Source organism: Protomyctophum bolini (genome assembly GCF_963924005.1).
Source record: "Protomyctophum bolini genome assembly, chromosome: 14".
In the NCBI taxonomy this organism is placed as follows: Eukaryota; Metazoa; Chordata; class Actinopteri; order Myctophiformes; family Myctophidae; genus Protomyctophum; species Protomyctophum bolini.
In genome coordinates, this window is record NC_137875.1 from 35800831 (window position 1) to 35820852 (window position 20022).

General features: G+C 44.4%; 2 protein-coding genes across 2 annotated transcripts; one reads left to right on the plus strand and one right to left on the minus strand.

Moving 5' to 3' along the window:
• Nucleotides 1-325: 325 nt before the first annotated feature.
• Nucleotides 326-6649, plus strand: drgx (dorsal root ganglia homeobox; the record flags this gene model as incomplete). The annotated part of the gene is made up of 6 exons (XM_080782594.1): nt 326-383; nt 1177-1277; nt 2043-2144; nt 4323-4501; nt 5496-5608; nt 6225-6649. 6 exons carry the CDS (start codon nt 326-328, stop codon nt 6647-6649), a joined length of 978 nt encoding a protein of 325 aa, XP_080638720.1.
• On the minus strand, nt 6517-19138 carry LOC308328618 (tRNA-dihydrouridine(16/17) synthase [NAD(P)(+)]-like). Its single transcript, XM_080782593.1, has 2 exons — nt 17660-19138; nt 6517-6653 (listed from the first exon to the last, which is right to left on the minus strand). Exon 1 carries the CDS (start codon nt 18971-18973, stop codon nt 17894-17896), a length of 1080 nt encoding a protein of 359 aa, XP_080638719.1. The 5' UTR covers nt 18974-19138; the 3' UTR covers nt 6517-6653; nt 17660-17893.
• Nucleotides 19139-20022: the final 884 nt, after the last annotated feature.

Genomic DNA, 20022 nt, shown 5'->3' on the forward strand with positions numbered 1-20022 from the left:
GCGTCGCTTGCCGATATATATATATAGATGACTGACAACTGATCGGTTCATGTTGACAACACGTACGTCGCAAGATCAGCTCTTAATTGCCTCAGCTGTCTGAATGAAGCGATGGATTGATCAATACGCCGATGATGATGGGAATGATTCTTCCATTATATCATCTCGCGCTGCATGTCTAGACGTCTGTTTTTATTTTAAAATGCCGTATTTGTTTATTGTCTAGAAGCAAGGATCAGATTTGTAAACTTTTACCCGTTTTCTTTCTTTCTTTTCCCATGCAGATTTAATTCGGTGACACCGCGGCGACCAGACGTCGCTCACAATGTTCTACTTTCACTGCCCGCCCCAGTTGGATGCAGAGTGCTGTCGCTCCAACACCCGTAAGTAGCCTATAGCCTATATATTTCAATATTTCTAAAACATTTGCGTTGTTTTGTTTTTGACAATAAGGCTATACCTATAGGTATAGTGGCACTGGCTCTGGTTGCTGTCGTGGCTATATGGGAGAGGAGTGAGAGAGGACCGAACCCGAACTGTTTATTTATGATGCTCATTTCCACAACACGCATGCAGCTAAAGTTTTTCTGTTTGTGCAAACTGTTAAACATTATACCGGCGTGGCTGTGTGTGTGTGTGTGTGTGTGTGTGTGTGTGTGTGTGTGTGTGTGTGTGTGTGTGTGTGTGTGTGTGTGTGTGTGTGTGTGTGTGTGTGTGTGTGTGTGTGGTAGGGATAGTTCTTCTCGTTGCAGTTGGTTGGTGGTGTATGTTATACGTCCCAGTTCAGACGTGCACGGTGTAGTTAATCTTATATGATCACAATAAGTTTATAATAAATGATGGTGTGTGTATTGTGCTTTATATTGGTGGCTATGCTGGCCTGCATGGCGGCCGGAGGCGACAGGTGTTGGTCGACAGGACACAGATGTCATGTCATCATGGCCCTGACTGTCACGGTTCCCCCATATCAACGTGTCGTGCAAATTATAAATGTATAAGGCCTATGTAGCCTACTTATTTATGTTACAAATGAGCAGGAATATATGCCATATAGGAATTGTTTGACACATGGCAGTCTAAATGAACTATACATACTCGCTTCCGTAGACAGAGGACTGTGTTTAGGGAACTACACGCACGCGGTCGGTCATGTTTGGTTTCTCTGAACTTTCGCAGTGAATTCCAGCGGGTTTGCCAACCACGCCCCAGCTGATTTTGATGACGGCTTTCTGCGGAGAAAACAGCGCAGGAATAGAACGACGTTTACGTTGCAACAGGTAAACATTTTACAACCACACAATGTTTTGTAACAACTCAAACTTAAAAGGAACGCCTGCTTTGACAACCAAAGGGATAGGCTATAGGATAATAAGTGATATTGCAAGGACTGCAGGCCACGGTATATAAATCTTCAGTCCTAAATGTAAGCTATCCAATTTGAACTCTGCAGTGTAAAAAATGAATCAAATAAATCGACTCATATCTACACACTGCGTTAAATGAACACTGTGGATTTTACTGTGTATTAATCAAATTATAGCTGACGTTTTCTAAATTGACAGTGAGCTATATTGCTATATTTTTGTGTTCCTTAGCTCCATATATATATAGGCTAAACACTGTATTAATGAGCTGCCTTTTACAAACTAATATTCTTTTATAGATTAGGCCTATGATTTATATTAAACGTGTTCTTTATTGAAGAGCAAATTATGACGATAGGCTCTTAAAAAGCTAAAACAAATGAGGGCAGGTTTTTCTCTCATAAATGTCCGTTTCATTTGGAAACTTAATGGGCCAATTGGCAATTTATATAGGCTATACACATTTGATTTAATAAATATCGAAATAAAATAAGATAGAGATAGATAGAGATAGATAGATAGATAGATAGATAGATAGATAGATAGATAGATAGATAGATAGATAGATAGATAGATAGATAGATAGATAGATAGATAGATAGATAGATAGATATTATAGGCCTAGGGCTATAGCCTAAAGTATATAGGCTTATATTGACGTTGTCCCCCCCCCCCCAGTTGGAAGCGCTTGAGGCCGTGTTCGCCCAGACACACTATCCAGACGTGTTCACGCGCGAGGAGCTGGCCATGAAGATCAACCTGACTGAGGCCCGCGTGCAGGTGCGTGCGTTATGACTTATGTGCGCGCGCGCGTGTGTGTGTGTGTGTGTGTGTGTGTGTGTGTGTGTGTGTGTGTGTGTGTGTGGGGTGGGGGGGAGGGTGGGGGGTTGGCGTATACGCGTGCCACAAAGTGTTCCCGACGCACGATTCTTTAATTTTTTTTGGCCAGAGAGAGGGTAAATTAAGGCACTCTGTCATCCCTGCGATGCACTCTAATAACATCAACATAATGGTGAATATTAGATTAGCTTGATTAATCGGTCATTCATAATTAAACAGCGATAATGTTCTTCGCTAATTTGTCCGCGCGTCTCAAAGGTACGAATACATCATCCGTCGTAGGCCTATAGCTCTGTGGAAAATACTGGGTGTTCATTTTATCCATTGGAACCAAAATGTGGTTCCATTTCCATTGGTTCCTTCAAATCCTTAAAAAAGAAAAAAAGAAAAACTGGACGCGTGCGCGCGGCCCCGCACCGCGCGCGCACACCTCCAAATTCGCCAATTTATATTCCTGCTCCGTGCGCACCCTGCGCGTGCGCGCTGCAGCTGCACATATGCGCGGTTATAAACTTGGGCCACAGAGATGTAATTAAGTTATGTGTCCTGGATGTAATTTCTCTAGCATTCCCAGATTTGCTTTTTTTTTTTTTTTCTGTTGCAGCGGGGCTGCAGATCTAATTGTGGGAAATATAATAGTTTTGCCTTTTGTTCCCCTGGGTCATCTTACTATCGCTTAAACCCAATGGCGAGGGCTGATAATGGAATCCGGGCGCTGTAAATTAGGGATTGTAAACAAATTATTCCCCTCCTTAATCCGATTACCACATTCCTATTATTAAATCTGAACATGAATCCACAACCGCCCCGTGCAGGGGGATATTAAACTTACATTATTATTAGAAAATAAATTTCCCTTTCTGTTGTAGTGTTGTTGGCTCCCCCCCCCCCCCCCCCCTTTTTGTAAAGTGTCAATGGGGCCTCCCCGCATTAAGAGCAACCCAGGCAAATTGAGATTAATGGAGCAATTATAACCCATTCAGAGACGGAGGGCGCGACTTCTAGCTGGAAGGTGCAGGGGTGAGATAAGTCCATTCGTTGTATTGTTGTCCTGTCGTCCCTTTTCCTTTATGCCCATGTGAATGCACAGTGTTTTGTTTGCCTGTTGACATCATTTTAAACACCTCGCGCATACAATAGGCAGGGTGTCTATACAATAGGAGGAGGGTGTCCCCTTCTTCCATCCTCCCCATCCCATATGCAGAGAGCCCGGTCTGACTCGAACCCTGCTCCATTCACTCTCTCACACACACACACACGCACACGCACGCACGCACACGCGCGCACACACACACACACGCGCGCACGCACGCACGCGCATGCACACACACACACACACACACACACACACGCCATCGTGATTAATGCGTGCGCGAGTGTGCTCTTAATCGAATCTGATGTTGTCAAACAATCACTAAATAGGGAAATAAACGACTTCATCATAGCTCGCTCTCTCTCGGGCAGCGCGACTGTCAGTGGGAAGTCATTAAAATATGATAATGAAAAATTGCTCAATTAAATGTTGTTATAGGCAATGACCTTCATTCAATTAAGATACAAGAACTTGGGCTGTATATGTATATGTTCTACTGCTGGTAGACGGACGACAAGTTCTGGTCTGGAGAAGTCACAGCCCGGGCAGTGAAAAATTACCCAGGCATACATTTGCGAGTCAATTTGCCTTACATTTGTACAGTGTCAGAGTTACAATTGGATACCATATCGTATGTGTTCTCGAACAGAACACAAAACATGACAAAACATTTTCTGATTACATACAGATACGGACAGTAACAGCTATAGTCGTGAGTAAAGATGTCCTGTTTATTTCTTATGAATTACGTATTAGATCAAAAACGTGCTTATCGTTTAAACGGCTATAGGGAACTAAGAAGACAAACTCGACCGAGACAGGACAGGACAGGACATTTCAGAATAGAGACATGAATTGGTGGCGTAATTAGAAAAGCCCATTTGCCATTTTTGCGGTCAAGAGAACACAACAGGATGTAACTTAGCCTACTTCTCGAACCCGCCGACATAATTAAATCAGGTACCTTTCTTTTTTACTTACACGTACTTGTATTTATTTATCCATGTTTTTCTTTCATATGCCAGGTATGGTTCCAGAACCGCAGAGCTAAGTGGAGGAAGACGGAACGCGGCAGCGGGGATGCTGATGGATCCAAGGACCAGATGAGTGAGGGGGTCCCTCCTCCCAGCCGCGGCCTCAACGCCCAGTCCCCCGTGGACCCCAGCAGGAAGCACAAAGACCCTCTGGACGCCATGCAGCAGAGGTGAGGCCACGCACGCAACGCACACATGCACATATTTGGGAACACTGAAATCCTCTGTGTTGTGGACCTGTGACATTCAACATTCAATTGGTTTTATTCGTTACCGTCTCAAACGACATAGTACACAAGACTGAAATTATTTTTTATATAGCCTACTATAGCACAATAACAAAACAAAAATAATAACAAACATCAACTACCAGCACGGAAACCCTATCATCCCCATTCTGTGCATGTTGTAATGAGCAAACATGTTGCGTGTGGGCTTGTAGATTGGCTATTTTCAGCAGAGATTTGGTGAAAAAAGGTCTAGAAGTATATAGACCCCATGGGGGACTCCAGTCAGTTACATATATAGAGTTTAAGTTGTGTCAAAGAATAAATAAATAAAAGATCACACTCGTGTGAAGTGAGGGGCACCTTGGGGGCTTGTACGTCACAGGAGGCATGCTTAAAGCAAACATAAAAAGTCCATAGACTTGGCTGCTACATGACGTCACATGAAAAAGCCAGGCTTTGGAGGGGATAGTGCCGTCAAAAAGGAAGGAAGAGAGATAAACCAGACAGGAGCTAATATTGGCATCGCTTCCCTCTACAGTATATGACATCATTCTGATATGATGTCATATTGATGATGTCAGTCTTGGCCAAATGAAAATATGGATGGACGGTGAATCTGAGATTATTATACGTTATGTGAATATAATATTTACAATATTTATGAAAACATTTCACAAGAATATAAATACAAAATATATAAAATGTGAGCATAGAATTACAATAAATACAGTAAACTCCTTGTCTGATTGAATGAGACATCTGACTGCAATAAAGACAATTTAATTTGATTTTCTGAAATGTTCAGCTTTGTAGATCGGCTATTTTCGCTATTCATTGAATGAAGTATAAAGCGGTTGAATTAACAAAAGGAATAAAAAGGTATACGTACAGTATAATAAATAATGAAAAAGTGTGTGATTCTCTCTCATGGCAGTATGAACAGGAGTGTGGGTCCTGGAGGTCCGTTCTTCCCATCCTGCATCCCAGGAACTCTGCTCAACTCTGCCACGTACGCCCAGGCCTTGTCCCAAGTTGCCACGCTCAAAGGTATAGAAAACAATCACTACTTGAACCCTAGCATCTCTGTTCTGTGGGGAAGGTGCAATGCGTTTGTAGGAGTTTGTAGAATGGCTATTTTGAGGGAAGAAAGGGCAGACCAAGTATACACGGCAACACACGTCAAGTTTACTAAGTATAGGGGGTTTAAGTAGAATTGACAAACGAAGAAAATAAATAACTTAAACACATCTCCTCGATAGGAAACACTTACACAAAACAAAGCATGAGCTTTACACAGAGCAAAAACAAAAAAAACATCATTGCTGTTTGGCAAACTTCAAACTTTTTGTGTAGTAATGCTCTGTGAATTTCCGTAAATAAATACTGTACTAGCGTGATACAAAAGCATACAAAAGTAGCATATCCTCAAGCTCAAAACGTGGTGCGGAGCGTTGAGCTTGAGCAATTTTTTTATTTGAATCTTGAAAAGTAACAGTTTTGGACATACAGTATGAGGTTTACACCCGACAGAGACGATATAAAAGGACAGTATAAGTAAAAGTAAAAACAAACACAGCGGGGAGGGAGGTCAGTGCTGATGACGATTATTAGGCCGGTCGGCGGTTAGATTCCTGCAGCTCATTGTGCCTCATGGTTTTCCCAGGCGGTGGCTTGTGCTCCTGCTGTGTCCCCGACCCCATGGGCCTGTCCTTCCTGCCTCCCTACGGCTGCCAGGGCAACCGGACGGCCAGCGTGGCCGCGCTGCGCATGAAGGCGCGCGAGCACTCGGAGGCCGTGCTGCAGTCCGCCAACCTCCTGGGAGGCGTGGGCACCGTGCCCGGAGGAGTCGTCGGAGGTTGCCTGTCTGGGCTCATCGGCGGTGCTGGTGGTGGCGGCGGCGTCACCGGACCCGGAGTGGCCAGCAGGCCCGCCGCGGTGGGTCCCACCATGGAGCTGTCCGGAGCCATGTTGGGGAGAGTGGCGGGGGACCGCGCCAGTCCCAGCCAGGCCGCCAATAAGGCTCCCGTCCTGGGGAGCAGTCCCGACAAACATGCTCACTGCCCCAAGGATCCGCAGGAGAAGAAGTAATGGACTGTGTGGATATAATAGCTTAAACATCAGTGATTCTCGATATTTTTTCATTTATTTATTTCAAGAACCCCCCTGTTTGATATGCAGGCCACGGACCTCTGGGACCCCAATCTATACTCTAAAACAGTTCTGTGTTTATCTAACTCTGAGAGGGTACACACATGGAACCAAATGGGACCTCGTTCCAAACTGTCCACTTTGGTTCCATGTGTGCCATCCCAGAGTTACAGAGCCCCTGGTGGTCCCCCTCGGATGCGACGTTGAGAAACGGTGGTTTAAATCGATGGCGTGACAGACGGTGCCTGCTTTTCATCCCCGTCTGCTCCTTAGAAGAAATAAAAGCACAATAACGGACTCCTCCTGAAACAGCGCGGGAACAGACGTTGTCTTGCCGCTGGTGTTGTGACGTATGGACACAAATATTCTCTTTTCTACTGTATATGTGAGACTTGCTGAATACGGGGTGACCGTGTTTGTCCCCCATGAACATAAGCACAAGCTGTGGTTTTGACGCCGACCGTCGTTCTTCATGGACTCTTGGACACTTGTTTGTAGGATGATATATAAATACGTATGTGTGTGTGTGTGGAACAAAAGACGTCAAACCTGATCTGATAATGTGAATAATTAATCCTCATATGGTTTCTATCTGTCTCCCATGATGAAGAGCACATGGGTTTCTTCAAATAAGGAACGTGATCCTGTTGCCAACCCCCCCCCCCCCCCCCCTCCCAAAAAAAAAAGAATAATAATAATAATACAACAAATTATTATGTTTGTTAATGCATGTAAACTCTTTAAGTGTATAGTGCTGATGGTACAATATTCCGGATTCGATGGGAATCTGCTGGCAATCGTGTTTGTGCCATTGGCTCACTAATGGGGCTCTCAAACAATCATCTCATTTTTAACCCCTTTTTTTTAATTAGACAGTGGAAGTGCACTTTAATATTATGGCATTTTTTTATGTAAATGTGTATATGTGCCAGAGTCCTGTATATATGTTTCACCTGTTTGACCTGTGACCTCAGAGCAGAGTGCAGTGTCTGGTTCACTATAATGTTATGCCTGATCACTGAACATACCCGATCTGCGAGCTCACAAGCCGTCGCAATTCGACACCTTGTGAGCTTATAGATCCGCTATTTCTCCGGTGAACGACACCGACACGCCGCCAGCCGCGTACAAATGAGGCATTAGCACGTCTGTGGCGCTGGCAGACAGGCGACACCCTGTGACACGTTCTTTAAAACAATTAAAGATGTAGTCGCTCATGTTCCTCTCCTGTTGCCTCTCGCTCCAGCCATCTGTTCTGCTACATTATTTATCAACTTCCCTTAAAGCCGGCAGAGGAGGGCAATCGTGGCTCTTATTATTTATTTACTTTTAGGAGCGCTCTCCCTCCCTCCCTCCCGCCCTCTGTCTCTCACTCACTCACCTCTTTAATAAATGCCATTAAAACGTGAAGCATGCTATTTATTGATATTGGAACTTGTATGAAATACATCTTCTTCACCGTGTGAAGGCCTCCTCATATATATATAGCTTATCAGCCAGTCGGTGGTATACATTTATTTATCAATGGATTAATTCCTAATAAATATCCTTTTCCTCCCTGTCGTGAGAATGGACTCTTGAATACAACGGCTTCGTCAGCCGATCGGATGGAGAATACACTTAACCGCAGCAGAGCACAGGACCAGTATAGGCCGGTCGGGGCTGATTCAATTTGCGTCCTTGAGGATTTTCAGGAAATTACTTTTGATAGTCAATAACACAATTAAGTAAACTACACACACATTATCATGAATAATTGATCGGAAATTATGTATTACCACGAAGTACCGGTTCAATAATTGATGAAGAGACACCCTGGTGACACGGACGAGGGAGATAATGTCAGAAGTCGTGCCTGAACTGAACACAACCTTCTGTCTGTCTGTCTGTCTGTCTGTCTGTCTGTCTGTCTGTCTCATGCATCCATCCATCCACCATCCATCATTTTTAAACCAACATGCATGCTGTAAATAATCATTTCAATTAAGTATAATAAACTAATAAAGTGAGTTGTGCTATTTTTTTAAATTAGTATTTTGTTAGTATTTCACTCCTATTCCAGTGCCATACAAACATAGGAGCAATTTCTATTAAATAAGTCATAATAAACTTTAAATAGAGGCTCAGCACCTTGTTGGTGTTGGTGGAAATCCTTATTTTCCTTCATTTAATTTACAGTTAGCTACAGCCAGCCACACAGAAGGCATGCCATACACAATCATGTCCCAAAACATTGTTAATAGCATTGTGAATAAAACCATTCCGGTTTTAAGTACATGAGAGGGCCTCTGCAGCCTTGTGACATGCCAGTTAACGATAACGAATCTGCTCCTTTCCCCCAAAACATTTACCAGTGAATGCAATGAATCCAGCCAGCTCACACAAAAGGCGCATAAAAACACATTCAGTCTCTCCAAAAAATTGAATACAGCAGTTTTAGGAATTGAATCATTAGCCAAAACAAAGGATGCGGAAGTTTTAATGACTCCGATCATCATTAAGTTTCTGCATGGGGCCCTCCTAATTCGCCGCTTTAATATTTCATAAACAAGTCAAGTTGGTGTTGACATTCAGCTGTGCATGTGGCATCATTGATAATTTTCTGTCACCAAAAAAAAAAGAAAAGAGAAAAGTCCTGAGGCGGTTTTGTGGAGCATTGTTATATCAAATTAGCTGGAGGGCAGCCAGAAAAGCAGACAAATACGGAGAATGTGGAGGACAGCAGTTGAACTGTGTTCTTATAGTGTGGCTAATGGGCTTCTTTTGTTGCAGTAATGAAATATTTTTGCGGGGCTGAAGAGAAACATGTTCTGAAACACTGAGGTCTAGTGGTGCACACTCACATGCTCTCAATTCAATTCAATTCAATTCAAAGGGCTTTATTGGCACGAGAAAACATACGTTTACATTGCCAAAGCAGAAAGAACAATACAACAATACAGCAATACAATCAAAACAAAAATTATGTACTTTGAAGGTCAGAATCTTCAATAGATCAACTTCTGTGTACCAAGATAACTCGATGCAGGTATAGTGCAGGAATATACACAATTATTAGTCTTTAGGGTGGTTGTGTTCCATTTGATATCCTTCTCCTATCACAGCAACTCACAAATCTTGCTGCTGTGTTTGCACATTGTTGTACTTCGCCCAGCAGATATGGGAGTTTTTTGTCATTGGTCATGTTTTCAAAATCTCCGTGTGTGGTTGTAATCTGTGGGAAGTATGTGTCTCTGATGTCTTGGTACAATGGGCAGATGGTTAGGAAGTGTAGCTCGGTTTCCACTTCGTTTAGTGTGCAGTGGGTGCATAGTCTGTCTTCTCTCGGGATACAGGTCTGCCTATGACGGCCTTTCTCGATCGCGAGACTGTGCTCACTGAGTCTGTACCTAGTTAAGATTTTTCTTTGTTTTGGGTCGGTCACGGTGCTCAGGTATTCTGCCACTGTGTATTCTCTGTTTAGGGCCAGATAGCATTCTAGTTTACTCTGCTTTTGTGTTGCTTCTTTCCAATGTGTCAGATAGTTTTCCCTTTGCTGTTTTATAATTTGGTTTAGTCCAATGGGTTTTCTATCTCGTGGCTCTGTTTGTGTTTGTGCCCGGAGTTCCAGGGCCAGCTGGCTGAGGGGGCATCTCTCTAGAGTTTCACTGTGTGTGAGTGCCTTGTTATGGAGTGCATCTAGGTCACTTTCTTTTAGGTGGTTGTAGAACTTAAGTGCTCTCTTTTTTATTTTGATTATGAGTGGGTATCGTCCTAATTCTGCCCTGCATGCATTATTTGGTGTTTTTCGCTGGGTACGGAGAATGGATTTGCAGAATTCTGTGTGTAGGGTCTCGGTTTGGTGTTTATCCCATTTTTCCAGGTCATGGTTTGCTAATGGTCCCCAGATCTCGCAACCATAGAGGGAAATTGGTTCTATCACCGAGTCCAGTATTTTAAGCCAGGTTTTAATTGGGATGTCTATTTTGATGTTTCTTTTGATGGCATAGAATGCCCTTCTTGCCTTGTCTCTCAGGTCCTTTACAGCTTGGTTGTAGTTCCCTGTGCTGCTGATGTTTAGGCCAAGGTAGGTATAGTTTTTAGTTTGTTCTAGTGGGATTGTATTTAGGAAAAATTGGTGGTTTTGGCGGCTGGGCCTTTTTTGAAATATCATGATTTTAGTCTTGGTTAGGTTCACTGTCAGGGCCCATGTCTGGGAGAATTTGTGTAGGAGATCAAGTTGCTGCTGTAGTCCTTCCTTGGTTGGGGACAGCAGCAGCAGGTCATCTGCGTAAAGTAAGCATTTGATTTCTGTGTTTGCCAAGGGGATGCCTGGAGCTGTAGACTGTTCTAACGTTTTTGCTAATTCGTTGATATATATGTTGAAGAGTGTTGGACTCAGGCTGCATCCCTGTCTAACACCACGGCTCTGGGGGAAAAAGTCTGTGTGCTTTTCGCCTATTCTAACTGCGCATTTGTTGTTGGTGTACATTGATTTTATGATGTCATAGGTTTTTCCCCCAATGCCACTTTCCAACAGTTTGTACATCAGACCCTCATGCCAAATTGAATCGAATGCTTTTTTGAAGTCGACAAAGCAGGAGAAAATTTTGCTTTTGTTTTTGTTTATTTGGTTGTCAATTAGGGTGTTGAGAGTGTAAATGTGGTCTGTTGTGCGATATTTTGGTAGAAAGCCAATTTGTGATTTGCTCAGGACGTTGCTTTCTGTGAGGAAATTTAGAATTCTGTGGTTGAGGATCATGCAGAGGATTTTTCCGAGGTTGCTGTTTACACAAATCCCGCGGTAGTTATTTGGGTCATATTTGTCTCCAGTTTTGTGGAGTGGCGTTATTAGCCCTTGATTCCATGTGCTGGGGAAAATCCCAGAACTGAGCACAATATTTAGGAGTTTTAATATGGCCAGTTGGAATTTGAGGTCGGTGAATTTTATCATTTCATTTAGAATTCCGTCTGCCCCACAGGCCTTCTTGGTTTTAAGTGTTTTTATTTTGTCTTGTAGTTCTTTTAGGTTGATTTGGGAATCTAGTGGATTCTGGTAGTCTTTTATGGCTGACTCTAGGTTTTGTAGTTTATCTTTTATTTGTTTTTGTTCTTTGTTCTTCTCGATTGGGCCGAAGAGGCTTGAAAAATGATTTACCCATACATCTCCATTTTGGATGGGTAATTCGTCCTGTTTTAGCTTATTAAGTCTGTTCCAGTTTTCCCAGAAGCTGTTTGTCTGTATGGAATCCTCAATGTCTTGCAATTGGTTTCTAACGTGTTGGTCTCTTTTTTCTCTTACTGTGTTCTTGTATTGTTTCAGTGTTTCCCCATATTGGAGACGTGTGTTGTGGTTGTCTGGGTCTCTGTGTTTTTGGTTTGATAGTTTCCTTAATTTTTTCCTGAGATTCTTGCAGTCATTATCGTACCATTTGTCATTCTCAACATTTTTTCTGGCTTTCTTGTTTGATACTTTTAGGTTTGCTAGTGAGGCTGTAAGTTCGAATATATAATTGAGGCCTTCTACTGCCCTGTTTACACTTTCACTGTTTTCTTCAAAGGTTTTTTCTAGGAACTGGTCCAGTTGTGATTGGACTTGTTTTTGTCTAATAGCATTTTGGAAGGCTTCTGCGCTATGTTCCTTCCATTTGTAACGTTTTCTTATATTGTGTAGTTTGTTTGGCGTTTGTTCTTTGTGTCTGTGTGTTGATCTGTTTAGATAGGCTGTGGTTCTGTTGTGGTCTGACAGGGGTGTTTGCGGGCTGACTGTGAAAGCTCTGAAAGATGCCAGGTTCATGTCAGTGATAAAGTAATCTACCGTGCTGTTTCCCAGGGATGAGCTGCATGTATATCTACCGAATGAGTCCCCTCGGAGTCTACCGTTAACGATGTACAGACCCAGTGAGCGACAGAGCTGTAGTAGTTGTGACCCATGTTTGTTTGTAGTTTTGTCGTGGTTGAATCTTGGGGGACATGTTGGGGAGCTGATGTTTTCCCCTCCTGGTAAGTGTTTGTTTCCCTGTGTGTTGAGGGTGTCAGGCCCATGTCCTGTTCTGGCATTTAGGTCTCCACAAACTACAATGTGACCTTGTGCCTGGAAACGGCTGATATCCTCTTCTAATGTGGGGAAAAAGTCCTCCGTAAAGTAGGGGGATTCAATTGGGGGGATGTAGGTGGCACACAGGTAGACATTATTTTCGGTTGTGGTAAGTTCCTTGTTTATTTCTAGCCAGATGGAAGAAGTTCCAGTTTTGACTAGCTTAATGGAGTGGATTAGTTCAGATTTGTACCATATTAGCATACCTCCAGAGTCCCTTCCCTGGGTGACTCCTGCCAGCTTTGTAGATGGTACCACCAGTTCTCTGTAGCCAGTAGGACAGCCAGTGGGGCCGTCCCCTCTGTGCCATGTCTCTTGTAGAATAATGATGTCTATGTTTGCAATCTCTTTGACAAAGTCTGGGGTTCTGCTCTTGATGCCAAGGGCAGTTGACCTCAAACCTTGTATATTCCAGGATGATACAGTGAGTGATTTGTACTCCATTGTTCACATTGTTGTTACATTCCAGGGGTTCTGCCCTGGGCCCATGCTGCGTAGAAGTCCATGAACATCTGCTCGATGTTGTGTGTGCTGGGGATGGCTCTGGTCAGCGCATGTGCGTATGTGTATGGTTGGCGAGGGAGGGGGAGAGAGGGCGGTGGTGCGACTGATGCCAGAGTGTATGGGATGGACATCAGTGGTATGGGTGAGCTGTGTATGTCGTGAGGTCTGGGTGGAGCGGTGGGGGTGGGCATCAGGGGTGTGGATGGGCTGCCCTGGAGTGTGGTATGAGGTCTGGTTGGAGCGGAGGGGTGTCTAGGAGAGGGTCTGCCTGGTGGATAGGGGTGATGTCTAGTAGAATGTCCTGTGTATGCAGTGCGTTGTCGTCTGGGTGTAGGATGTTGTCCACGTTGGTTTCGTTTGTAGGACGTTGCGTCTGTAGGATGGTCGCGATCGAGTGCGGTGTCCTTCAGGCTCTTTGCAAAAGCTGGGATTTCAGCTTTGCGGATGTGTACCCCGTCGTGTAGGCTTCCCTTGTGCAGGGTTGGGTGTTCTGCGAAGTGGACCTTATGCTTCCTTGCACAGATTTTGGAAGTCTGTGCGTTGATTGCGTCGATGTAGTTGTATTCTGTGTCTCCTCTGTGTAGCAGTGCCGAGATGACTACTTCTGCGTTGGGAAATGTTGAGGTGGCTTTCTCTATCATTCCCTTGGTGGATGTGACCATCTGGTAGTTTTCCAGGTCCCATATGTCGTTTGTGCCGGTGTGGATTATTATGTGGCTGGGGGAGCCCAGTCGGTCCCTGGTCAGCAGCTCCATTGCACGTGCTGTGTTTCGACATCTGATGTGTTCAACTCTGTGCTTTGGGAAGAGCTTTCTTGCATCTATGTATTTCCCATTTGAGTCAGTCAGGAGTACAATTTCTGGGTTTTGTAGCTGACGGTTTTCCGGAGGTGTAGCAGTGAGGGTGGGTTGGGATGTAGCAGTGGGTTGGGGTGGGTCTTCTTCTTGAACGATCACTTGGCTTACAGGTACCGTTGGATGGGGTGAGTCTTCTTCTTGAACGGTCTCTTGGCTTACCGTTGGTTGGTCAACGCTGCTATGTGCTATTTCTAACCGTCCCTGCTGTCTTGCCTCCCTTTCAAGCCTTTCTATCTCTCTCCTGAGTAGTCCTATTTCACTTTCTGTCTTTCTCCTTAGCTTTTCTGTGTCTGTTCTCATACGTTCCCTAGTCTCTGCTATTTCCTTTTCCTGTCTTTCCTGTCTTTCCCTTAGCTGTCTTATCTCCTTTTCCATATGCTCCCCTAGCTGTTTAAACTCCTGTCTGAGCTTCAGCTCACTGTCTTGTAGCTGTTTCACCTTTACTTTAAGCTCACTCTCTTCCTGTTCCTTTGTGGCCCTGTCTCTGGGAGTCTGCTCTTGCCTGTGCTCCAATAACTGTTGCTCCATCTGTACTTGCTTATATTCTAATTTATAGAATTTGTCTGCCAACTCGCTAAACAGGTTTGGCTCTATGGTGTGACCTTTTGTGGCACTGATTGGTGGGGGTGGGGTCTCTACTGTGTTTGGATGTGTTGTGTCTATGCTTGGAGTGAGCTTTACTTTTGCCATCTCCCTGATTTTAGTGAAGTCCTTCTCTATGGGTATTCTATTCCCCTGGATTGTTACTTTTCCAGAGTTGAAAATGTTTACAGTGGTGTGACCTTCCTCTGAGTGCAATTTAAGGCTACATCCCTCGGTCAGCGGTGCCTTTTTTATCTCTGTGTAGTGCTCTTGTGTGGCTTCAATCCATGCCTGAGGTCTATTTGTGAAAAAGATTAGGTTTGTTACAACCTTCTTTGTGTCACAGTCTGCATAAAGTGTCTCTATGTTGCTTGCCAGGAGTTCAGTCTTGTAATTATCTTTTGCTGTTTTGGACTTTAATGTGGCTGGGTATTCAATTGGAATTGGTGCCGTAGGAATGTGTGCTGTAGCTAAGGATTCTGTTGTCATGGTTGCCATTGTTCAGGTTCACACCTAGCTTGCCTCGTTCACCTGGCTTCACACCTAACACCCCTCCCCCGGTACTTTCCTTTGTTATGCCTTCCTTTGTTATGCTACTCTGCTACTCTCTGCTACTGCTACTATACCACTATTACTCTTGGTATATGGGTTTAAATGTTTAAACTGTTCCCAGTTTACTATGATTTCTACTCTATTCTATTTTACTACAGTCTTACCACAGTCTTACTACACTTCAATGTCTCTAAAGTTCTGTAATGTATCTCAATCTGCAGGCGTACTTACTCAAGTTCTTTGTTTGTCTTGGTCCTCGAGTTCTTTGTGTGTCCTTTCTGGTAAAGAGCAAGTTTTAACTCCAAATGTTTTGTTGAGTGTTAAAAAGTTGTTTTGTTTCTTGATGTCCTTGTTGTCCTTGGTATAATCCTTTTTGTTCTTTGTGAAAAGTGTAAGTATTCCACAAAGGATTTTAAAAAGTATTCCAGGAAGTCAGGAGCTCAAGAAGACACAACCTCTCACCTCGACAGACAGACTCTTTCTCTCTCTCGCACACGCACGCACACACACAGTGTCTCACACACACACACACACACACACACACACACACACACACACACACACACACACACACACACACACACACACACACACACACACACACTCTCTCTCTCTCTCTCTCAAGGTCCTGGGTCAGCAGAGGGCCATGCAGGCATCCGCCGTCGTCATCATCGCTGCATGCTTTTAATTCCCGCGTCAATAATTGGTCGATAACCCCAATCAATTAGAATCAATTAAGCACTTTTCTCTGAATGGAGATAATACAAGCGTTGCATATTTTAATGCAGCGTGTAATGCACCTGACTGCTGTCTGTGCCATACAACCGCCATCGCTCTTACTCAGCATAGAGAAGGCCAATCCTGCTCAGCCTGGCACATCCCATTCCTTATTCAGACATAAACAGAATGTAGAGCTCTCAACCTTTTCCATTTCCAGGACCCCCAGGTGGATACCATTATTTCTTTCCCTGGGACCCCACTGTAACATCCTCAGAGCTCATTTAACTCTGAGAGTGTACAGGCGTATACATCTGTACCCGCTCGGAGCTACTAACCCTCAACTCCCCATTACTATACCCACGTTGAGAAGAACCAATGTTCTAAAACGTGTGGGGTGTGTCTCGGAAGTCGGAGACATCCAGTTACATGGCCTAAACTTAAAACATGCAAAAGTCTGTAACTGTAAATGCCATGTGGAATTTAATGTCTGTTCATAGAGTGTCCACGAGAGGGTGGTAGTGAGCAACTGAGCATGGAACATGCCACACCACTACCCACTTAAAGGACAACTTTAGTTTTTTTCAACCAAGGTTCATATTTTAGGTTGTTATTAGAGAAAATAAAAGGTGAGTGTTCATTTTCTTTCATTTGGTGCTTTCTTTCATTTTGGGGATTTTAGCAGTTTTGGGGGGCATTCGAGCATGGGGCTAAATATGTATTTTTTTACTAAATGTTATGGTGATTTTTTTTTAATTATTTACTATAGTCCTACTAGATGCCAATAAATTACATCTGGCCACAAAAGATCACGGGATCTACTGAATGTGTCAAACTGACATAATGAGCCTATGACACAGTGTGGCTTCCCCCCCAGTAGGCTACCTTCACATTCAGTAGATCCTGTTATCTTTTGTGGCCAGATGTCATTTCCTGGGATCTAGTAGGACTATAGTAAATAATAAAAAAATAAATCACCATAGAATGTTGTACAAAAATACATATTTAGCCCCATGTTCGAATGCCCCTGTCAAAAAGAGCTAAAATCCCTAAAACGAAAGAAAGCAGCAAATGAAAGAAAATGAACACTCACCTTTTAGTTTCTCTAATAACAACCTAAAACATGAACCTTGGTTGAAAAAAACTAAAGTTGTCCTTTAAAGCCCATATATATACAGTCTGCATTAGCCATGATTCATGACTCTCGTATTCATAATCATCATGGCAGTCATGTTTCAGGGCTAAGTCTGCATCACAGGCAGCTAGCCAGGCAGGGGCTTTCCATGTATGATCATTTAGAGAAGATGTCTCTATAAGGAAAGATATCAACGTGATATAATCTGTAACAAGGCAGCAAAAGGGTGTATTAAGCAAGACCGGCAGTCGTTTAAAAACAAAGTTGCTGTGTTAAGTAGGAAGTACTGTCTGTTTGCGAACGAGAGCCAGAAGAGATAACACACTGAAACAACACAGAAGATACACACACACGCACACGCACACGCACACACACACACACACACACACACACACACACACACACACACACACACAAGCGTGCACACACACGCACACACACACACACACACACACAAGCACATGTAAGCACAACCACAAGCACAAGCACGCACACACCCAATGCGTAATGTAAATAAATAAACTTACAGTATAGTTGATGCAGACATGGCCTCGGTAGCCAGGCTTTTATTTTCGTTCACATTCGGCTCAAGTGCAGACACTAGTGTCAAGGACACACATCAGGAGTTTAAGTGTTTTTCTTTTCCCCTCTATACATTCAGTGCTCCTGCCCTCCTACAGATAAAGACTGAGTAATTCATAGTTTATCTTTTGGTTTCATTTTCGTTTTTTGTGTGTTCCATTTACAACAGGTCAATTCTCTTATGACTCCTCGTTATCGCAGCTGGGAGCAGTCTGCTTTGGCAGCCTGACGTACGGCTGGCATATCCAATGAGAGAAGGGCAGGCCGTTCGGCGGTTTCTGTCCCGCCGTCTCCTTTCCCTGCGCGGCGATCTCCTCCTCGCAGCGTAGCCGTAGCTGCCGACTGACCTCGGCCAAAGCCTGCAGTGTCTTCACCTGGCCGAGGTCCTCCCTCAGGTCGTGGTGGATCTGGAGTGTGTGACACCAGAGCTTGAAGAGATGAGCTCGTACGTAGGACAGGGTGGGGGTCGGGTGCTGCTCCACCAGCTCCAGGTACTCCTCGGCCATCTCCCACACCGGGGGACTGCGGCCCTCGAACAACGCCGGGTTGTGTAGGTTCCCCTCGGCGCTCATGACGCCCTGCACGCCCGTCTCCCGGACGCAGCGCTCCACGTCGCTCAGATGCCGGATGTTGCCGTTGGCGAAGACCGGAATGTCCACGGCCTTCCGCACGGCCTGGATGTGCTCCCAGCTGGCGACGCCGGTCGTTTCCCTTTTCTGGTCTTTGGTGCGGCCGTGAACCGTCAGCAGCTGACATCCGGCCTTCTCCAGCATCTGGGCGTAGCGCACGGTCTTGTCCACCTCCGAGAACACGCGGATCTTACATGTGATCGGAACAGACAGTTTCTCATTGGCCAACATGATCATTTTCTCCAGCAGCTCCCATTCATCTTGAAGGAAAGCTCCATAGCGCCCGCTCTTTGCGATCTTCTGAGGACAGCCCAGGTTCAGGTCGATGGCGTCACAGTAGTCCTGGGCCAGAAGAGAAGCCTGCAGAAACACCTCCGGGTCGTTGGCACAGAACTGTGCGATGAGGGGCCTGTCCTCGGCGCACACGTCATCGTAGAGGTGTTTCTTCCGGTAATTTGAGTCGCGTACAAACATCTGCGCGTGCAGCATGGGCGTGTAGCACAGCTGGGCGCCATGACGGCGGCTCAGCAAACGCCAGGCCAGTTCACTCTGGTCTACCATGGGCGCCACAACGAAACAGGCACCCTTCAGTGTGCTCCTCCAGAAGTCAAAGCCCTGTAGCTTTGCCATTTACAGCTGCCTGCTTTGTCAATTGTATGGTATATAACTGCAGCAATTCTCCACGCTGGCGTTGTGACAGAATTCTTAGAACTTACATGAGAAAACTGCCATAAAAAAAAGCCTGTTTGTCAAGAGTCAAGAGTGTTATCAGGAGGGCTCCCAGAGATTGCACAACACCGGTTAGACCGGTAGCATAGCACAATCTCCTGAGAGCAGCTTTTCAACCCCTCTTATACAGAGTGAGGCCACACACACCCACTGCGTGGTGAGTGACACATAGGCATGGCCTTATATGGCTACTTCTTCATAAATGAGCAAGCACATGACATTCTGGGTGACAGGTGGTTGGAGGCCTAACAGGATGTCATCATATCTCTCGTCTTACATTGAGAAGGTCAACTTGCCATTATACTGCATAACCTCAAATGTGACCGGAAAATACCGGATGTGGAATTGTCAATCACTATTGTAATTTTAAATCTTAACTGTGGTAAAGACAGAGACTGCCTTTCCCACTTATATATTTGAGCCCCACATGTTCAATGATTGTTTTTCCTGATTACATTTTTATTTTCTGGTTGTCATATGCATTCTACTCGTTACCAGTATTTTATGTTGCAGTAAAATCAGCATTACCTATAGCCACATGGTCGGCACCAAACATTTTCAATGCTACGTTGTATGCTTGTGTGTATTCAGAGTTTGTTTCTACATCCTGACCCAGTTTGCATTTTTCCTCAGTTAGTCAGTTCACTTCAGGACGGTTACAAATGACTCACAGACAACAGCTCGGTTGACTGCATACACATTTATTGGTTTAACAAAAGCTCATTGCTCAACACACACACACACACACACACACACACACACACACACACACACCTACTTCCTGTTACTGGTCTGATCCTTCTAAAAGAGTCACACATGACTGCAGGGCTCCTTTTATAGGTGGAGGAATGTAATTGGGATGTACCACTTGCCAGGGGTGTGTGTAGTTTTCCATAGGCCTATTATGGCTGAAAAGAGTGGTGTTGCTAAAAGCATGTAGAATACTTAAC